The sequence below is a fragment of the Nomascus leucogenys genome, chromosome 22a (genome assembly GCF_006542625.1).
Source record: "Nomascus leucogenys isolate Asia chromosome 22a, Asia_NLE_v1, whole genome shotgun sequence".
NCBI lineage: Eukaryota > Metazoa > Chordata > Mammalia > Primates > Hylobatidae > Nomascus > Nomascus leucogenys.
Window position 1 is genome coordinate 15,986,652 of NC_044402.1, and position 7,294 is coordinate 15,993,945.

General features: G+C 42.1%; 1 protein-coding gene across 3 annotated transcripts in view; it reads left to right on the forward strand.

Annotated features, from left to right (window-relative positions):
• EFCAB11 (EF-hand calcium binding domain 11) overlaps positions 1 to 7,040 on the forward strand; it is a 161,496-nt gene extending 154,456 nt beyond the window's left edge. Inside the window, exon 6 of one of the 3 annotated variants that reach the window (XM_012498107.2) lies at positions 4,392 to 6,735. In XM_012498107.2, coding sequence (XP_012353561.2) covers positions 4,392 to 4,473 — 82 coding nt within the window. In that variant the 3' untranslated portion in view covers positions 4,474 to 6,735. Of the gene's footprint in view, positions 1 to 4,391 lie in introns of all 3 variants that reach the window. The other 2 variants (XM_003260866.4, XM_012498106.2) reach the window with 2 other exon arrangements.
• The last annotated feature ends 254 nt before the right edge of the window (positions 7,041 to 7,294 follow it).

Genomic DNA, 7,294 nt, shown 5'->3' on the forward strand with positions numbered 1-7,294 from the left:
ATTTTTAGTAGAGATGGGGTTTCACCATGTTGCCCAGGCTGGTCTTGAACTCCTGACCTTCAGTGATCCACCTGCCACAGCCTCCCAACGTGCTGGGATTAAAGGTGTGCACCACCGTGCCTGGTCTATAACCACTTTTTAATACAATGAATCAAAATATTTGTACTTTAAATGTTTAAATTTAAATTTAAATTTAAAAACTGTTGGAATTCAACTGAATGGACTGAGTCTAGTTCTACAAATTTGGAATGTATCCTGTGTCATCTGAGGTCTTCCTGTACTTTGAAGTCCATAGAGTATTGCCTGGAACCTCCATTCTACACCTGGGGGATTATGAAGCGCTTCCCAAGATTCTTGCAAATTCCTAGAAGGCTTATGGCTCTGAGTTCTCATTTCTCTGAGATAATTCAGTGGATGGATCATCCTGCCATTCCCTGCTTGCTTTTCCTGCTCTCTGCTGCACTTTCAGACAGAGCTCATCTCCTGACTCAATCTTCAGCCCCTGACTCAACACTGACACCCCAAAGTCACCATCCCCCACAGTGTGTGTGCCTGGCACACCACTTGGTGAAGATAGGGGAGAGGTTAGAACAGGTAATACGAACAATTTGGAAGTACATAGGAAACGTAACAGTTAATCGAAGGACTTTTGATCATCACATCATTGGGGAATTTCATGACTGTTCTTATATGGCCTCTCCCTGTGCCTGTACCCTCTCTTGTCTTGGCTTGTCATCTCCTTCCTCCCAGATGGCCCTAAATTGTTCATACCAAGTAATACAGAGCAGTTCTGCTTTTTTTTTTTTCTTTTTTGAGATGGGATCTGGCTCTGTCACCCAGGCTGGAGCTCACTGCAGCCTCCATCTCCCAGGCTCAAGCGATTCTCCTGCCTCAGCCTCCCAAGTAGCTGGGATTACAGGCACATGCCACCACGCCTGTCTAATTTTTACCTTTTTAATAGAGATGGGGTTTCACCATGTTGGCCAGGCTGGTCTCGAATTCCTGACCTCAAGTGATCCACCCACCTCAGCCTCCCAAAGTGCTGGGATTACAGGTGTGAGCCACCACGCCCAGCCCAGTTCTGCTCTCTTGAGTCTCTACTCCCAAAATCAATTCCAGGTCTCCCTTTTGCATCTCAAAAACACACCAAAAAAGCCTTGAATTTCATTGGGCCTACATTTCTAGAAGCAGTTATTGTTAATAACAATTAATTCTCCTCTGTTACATCTGCATAAACTTTAATTCCTTTGAAAAGCCATTTCTGAGATAGTATGTATATGTGTCTATACTATATCCCTGTGTCTGGTAAAAGAGGAGTTGCATTCAGCGGGTTCCCTCACTCCACTGCCCCATGTTTTGAGCCTCATTTTCCAAAGCTTGTCTCTCATGTGGTCTTGTCTGTACCTAGTCTATGTTTTGCAAAATGTGGTTGAGCATGGAAGCCGTAATCGACTTACTTATGCGTCCCTGAATGATGGGTCTTAAGGTGTTTCTCAGGCGTGCGTTTGTTTGTTTGTTTGTTTATGAGATTAAGTTTTGCTCTTTTCGCCCAGGCTGGAGTGCAGTGGCACCATCTTGGCTCACTGCAACCTCTGCCTCCTGGGTTCAAGCAATTCTCCTGCCTCAGCCTCCCAAGTAGCTGGGATTACAGGTGCCCACCACCACGCCTGGCTAATTATTGTATTTTTAGTAGAGATTGGGTTTCACCACGTTGGCCAGGCTGGTCTCGAACTCCTGACCTCAGGAGATCCACCTGCCTGGGCCTCCCTCCCAAAGTGCTGAGATTACAGGCATGAGCCACTATGCCCAGCCACTAGTGTTTTTAGACTCGGTAAAGACAATGAGGTGATAGTTTCTTTCTTTAATTCCCTAGTACCTCCCAGGAGGTAATAGATTTTCTATAATATTATCAGCTGTTTCCTCAGATTCATTTATTCCACAAATTCATTCATTCAACATTCATCCTCTGCTGTGGGGCAAGAAGTGGAGCCACAGCAGCAAATAAGACAAAGGTCTTGTCCTCCTAAAGTTTCTTTCGAGTCAGGGTTGGGGGGTTGGGGGAGCTGAATTTTTTAGTGCTGAGGGTTTGTTGATGACACCAAAACAACGCATTCTAGTTTCAAAACTGGAGCAAACTCACGTTAGGGTTGAATGCTGTAACAGAAACAAGAGGGCTTTTTAACCTGATGACATTTCCTTCCTCTCCTCAGCCAGTCACTAATTCTACCCACTGGACCTCTTCTCTGTCACAGTGATTTGAGTGTGGGTGCTATGAGACCTTCCTTCTTCAGAACAATTCTGTCTGCAATGAAAAACAGTATTTGTTAGCTTTTAAAATGATAGCTCTGAACTTGAATTTCCTCTGCACTGTCCGTGAGATGACCAGACCTGCTTGTATATATGTGATGAGGACGAAAAGTCAAAAGACATAAAGTATTTCAGCATGTCTGATTTGAAATATAAATTTAAAATGATGATGCCCTGCCATTCATTATGTGAATAAAATGCCACCCCACACGTTATGAATAAACTTTCCAGTTCTAACGGTGCTTGGTTATACTATACTCATTTTATGATGGAAAGCTCTAGCAAAGGCAGCAAGAAAAATTAGGAGTTAATACAATAACAGGCGGAGCACAATGGCTCATGCCTATAATCCCAGCACTTTGGGAGGCTGAGGCAGGGGGATGGCTTGAGCTCAGGAGTTCGAGACCAGCCTGGCCAACATAGTGAAACTCCATCTTTACCAAAAAAATACAAAAATTAGCCAGGCGTGGTGCCGTGTGCCTGTAGTCTTAGCTACTTGGGAGGCTGAGGTGGGAAGATTGCTTGAGCCGGAGAGGCGGAGGTCGCAGTGAGCCAAGATCACACCGCTGCACTCCAGCCTGGGTGACAGAGTGAGACTCCATCTCAAAAAACAAAAAGTTAATACAATAACAATGAGGTTGTTTACTGAGAAAGTCAGGAAAAGGGATTTGCTTCTCTACAAGCATTCAGCATCTCAATAAGTGAATAAGCACACTCGCATACACACAAAATATTATCAGAAGCAGTTTATTCTAAACATTATTTTTCTAGGTTATTCACTTAACTCACCCTCTGAGATTTATAGTTCAACCATACTAGTTCAGAGTGGAAAGAAAAAAGGCCGTTTATCTAATCCAATTCCTTGGGAAAAAATACTTAGGCAATATTAAGAATCCTCAATTATCTAATTTAATAAAAGGGATGATTTATATTCTGTAGTTAGTAACGTGATACTGATTATTTCTAATCCCTTAGAAGAGATCTGACACTATGCTTTTGGTCCTGTGTAGCATGAAATCATCATGTATATTTTACCAAAAGAAGTAACAAGAATAATGGCCTCTGCAGTCTGCAGTCATTTTATATGAACACACTGCAACATGGTTTTGCCCTGGGGCAGAGAAGTAGGGATTTTTCTCTACTTCAAAAGAATGAAAAATTATCATCACTCTATCCAGAACCATTATAGACTTCAGAGACTTTGGCATGAAATATTCAGAAAGTTTATGTTAGAATTCAATATTTTAAAAGCCTGCTTTAAAACTATTACAGTGATTAGTGGCTCTCTTGCTTGAGCCAGTTTTGCTTTAAAAAGTCCAATGTCATGGTTGATACGAATTTGATGTTTGAACAAAATATAATTGGCATCAACTGCAGAAGCTATTTGTAAGGCATTGTTTTAGAATGCCCCCAAAGAGGAGTTGGCACCACTGCTCATCAGTTATGCTTTCCAACACACTTTTTTTTTTCTTAATTGAGATGGAGTCTTGCTCTGTCGCCCAGGCTGGAGTGCAGTGGCGTGATCTCGGCTCACTGCAACCTCCGCCTCCCGGGTTCAAGCGATTCTCCTGCCTCACTCTCCCAAGTAGCTGGGATTACAGGGGCCCACCACCATGCCTGGCTAATTTTTTGTATTTTTAGTAGAGACAAGGTTTCACCATGTTGGCCAGGCTGGTCTGGAACTCCTGACCTCAGGTGATCCACCCACCTTGGCCTCCCAAAGTGCTGGGATTACAGGTGTGAGCCACTGCATCTGGCCTGCATATGTTTTTGACATATCACAGAAAGACATGTGTAAGATAATTAGAAAGAGCCATTTCTTTTTTTCTTATATAATCTGTATATTTGGCTTCATCTCTTTAAATATGTGGAATATATTATTTCTGTAAGTTTTAATAAATACCCTTTCTTTCCTGCAAACCTTTATTACCAATGAAAAAACAGGCATCAATCTCAGCCTTCAAGTAGATAAAATAGGTTCCTCTCTCACATAGACATGCAAATAAATAAAGATTCTAATGTGCTCTTGGTACATAGGTGTTAACGAGAATAATGTATAAATGACTTTTTGTTTCATTTTCCAGGGAAGTAGATCGAGACTCAGATGGTCACATCAGCTTTAGAGACTTTGAATATGCCCTGAACTATGGACAGAAAGAAGCCTAACTGTTATCAACTACTTTTGGTAACTCTGGGGAGATCAATAGATTGTAATGTCAGCAGACTCTGCTAATGATGTCATGCTACAGACCTACAGACTTGTGATTAAACATTTAAAAAATTTTTAATTTTTGTGGGTACATAGTAGGTGTATATGTATATACACACACATATATGGGTTATGGGAGATATTTTGGCAAAGGCATGCAATAAGTAATTGACTAAACTTTTAATTATAATTTTTGGATGCTGATAATGGACTTGCAACTCAGAATCCTAGAGGTAGTTGCTGCCAGGGGTCTCCTTCTGTGTGGCCAGCAGCCCTGAGTCAGGCCGCCATTGCCAGAGCTGGGGCTAGGGATGGCACTGGTGGTCCCCTTCCTCCTCACTCTTCTTGCTCCCTACCCTCTCCACACTGCAGGCCACGGTGCTCCACTCACTCACTTCATTGTCCTCACCATCCCACCCTGAATCTCATCATCTCCTAATATCTGCAGAGGGGCAGCCTTTTTCTGCCAATGGTGCCAGTTTCCTTCATTTGCTCAACATTGGTTGAACAAATAATAGCACCTACACATACAGAATACTATGTTCCAAGCAATGAGCCAGGCCTTGGGAAGCATAGGCTTAAGACTTCTCTAAGATAGGCTCGTGCCTACAATCCCAGCACTTTGGGAGGCCAAAGCAGGAGGATCACTTGAGCCTAGGAATTGGAGACCAGCCTGGGCAACATACCGAGACCCCATCCCTACCAAAAAACTAATAATGAAAAATTATCTGGATTTAGTGGTGTGTACATGTAGTCCCAGCTACTTGCGAGGCTGAGGTGGACGGATCATTTGAGCCCAGGGGTTTGAAGCTTCAGTGAGCCATGGTTGCACTGTTGCACTCCAGCCTGAATGACAGAGCAAGATCCTGTCTCTAAAAAAACACTTTCAATTAAAAAAAATATATAAAGACTTCTCTAAGATAATGTCCTTGAGTCCAAATCATCACTGTACAGTGGTCCCAGGGCACTGTCTGTGCAAGACAAAGAAACCAGATTGGGCTAACACGAGCAAGCCCTCTCAGGCTTTATACAGAGGAAGAACAGAGTGGTAAGGGTACTGGGGGCAAGAGACATGTTTGCAGAACCCTTTAGGATGGCCTAGGCTTGGGAGTCTCACTGCAGAGAAGCAAGCCTTGAGCTGCTCAGCTTCCCTCTGCTCCATACCCCCTGGTTCCTAGCAGTCATGTCCTGCACCCAGAGCCTTAGCCATGTGTGTTCACATTCCCCATGCCTTGCCTGTCCTGCTGGGCTCCAGTAACTGCTGTACTTGAGCAAGAACAGCAATGCTGGACACTCAGCATTTATTGAAGGTAATTCCAAAATACTGGTATCAGTACTCTTATTTATAAATGTATGGAATGCATAAAATGAACATTAGTCAAAGAACTTTTAATATAATTCACTTTTTAAGTGTTAAAATGTAAAGGTCAAGTAAAATTGTTAATTTGTAATATAGAAACATTAAGCATCATTATCATACAAATTATTAGCAGGTAATGTTAATAAAAATAAATGTTTATGGGTTTTTTTTTGAGACAGAGTCTCACTTTGTCACCTAAGCTGGAGTACAGTGGCGCAATCTCAGCTCACTGCAACCTCTGCCTCCCGGGATCAAGTGATTCTCCCGCCTTAGCCTCCTGAGTATCTGGGATTACAGGCGTGCACCACCACACCTGGCTAATTTTTGGATTTTTAGTAGAGAAGGGGTTTCACCATGTTGGCCAGGCTCGTCTTGAACTCCTGACCTCAAGTGATCCATCTGCCTCGGCCTCCCAAAGTGCTGGGATTACAGGTGTGAGCCACCATGCCTTGCCAATAAAAATAAAGTTTTAAACTGTCAAATAAGAGGAGCCTAAGAAGATGTGACAACTAAATGTCATTTGGTATCCTGGATGATATCATGGAATAAAAAATAGACATTGGCCAGGCGCAGTGGCTCATGCCTATAATCCCAGCACTTCTGGAGGCCAAGGCAGGCGGATTGCGAGGTCAGGAGATTGAGACCATCCTGGCTAACATGGTGAAACCCCGTCTCTACTAAAAATGCAAAAAAAAAAAAATTAGCTGGGTGTGGTGGAGGGCGCCTGTAGTCCCAGCTGCTCGGGAGGCTGAGGCAGGAGAATGGCGTGAACCTGGGAGGCGGAGCTTGCAGTGAGCCGAAATGGTGCCACCGCACTCCAGTCTGGGTGACAGAGCGAGACTCCATCTCAAAAAAAAAATAGACATTGAGTAGAAACAAATCAAGGATGGACTTTAGCTAATAATAATAATATATCACTATTGGTTCATTAATTGTGACAAATGTATCCTACTCATATATAATGTTGATAGTAGGGGAAACCGGATGAGGTATATGGGAACCCTCTACTATTTTCACAATTTTTCTATGAATCTAAAACTATTCTAAAATTAAAAGTTTGTTTAAAAAATAAAGTCTTATTCAAAACCTAATAAACTAAACTTTATCTAAAATGAAGAAGACATTGAAAATCAAGTAAAAATAAGATCTTATTTCAAAAACTAAGTGGATCAATGGTATCACTGAGTAGCTTTTGTGTTTATGTACGAATTGTTCCAGTTGATGAAAAGTTGATGAATTGTTCCTTTCTGATTTTGGGTAGAGTTTTGTTCAGCAAGTATTTTCATCATAAGTTGAATAATTGAGTCGTTCGTTGATCTTGATCTCAGAACATAAATGATGCATACTTCAGATTTTTTAAAATATCAAAATTAGAGTAATACATGAACAAAGTGGCATTATTCAGAATTTCCAGACAG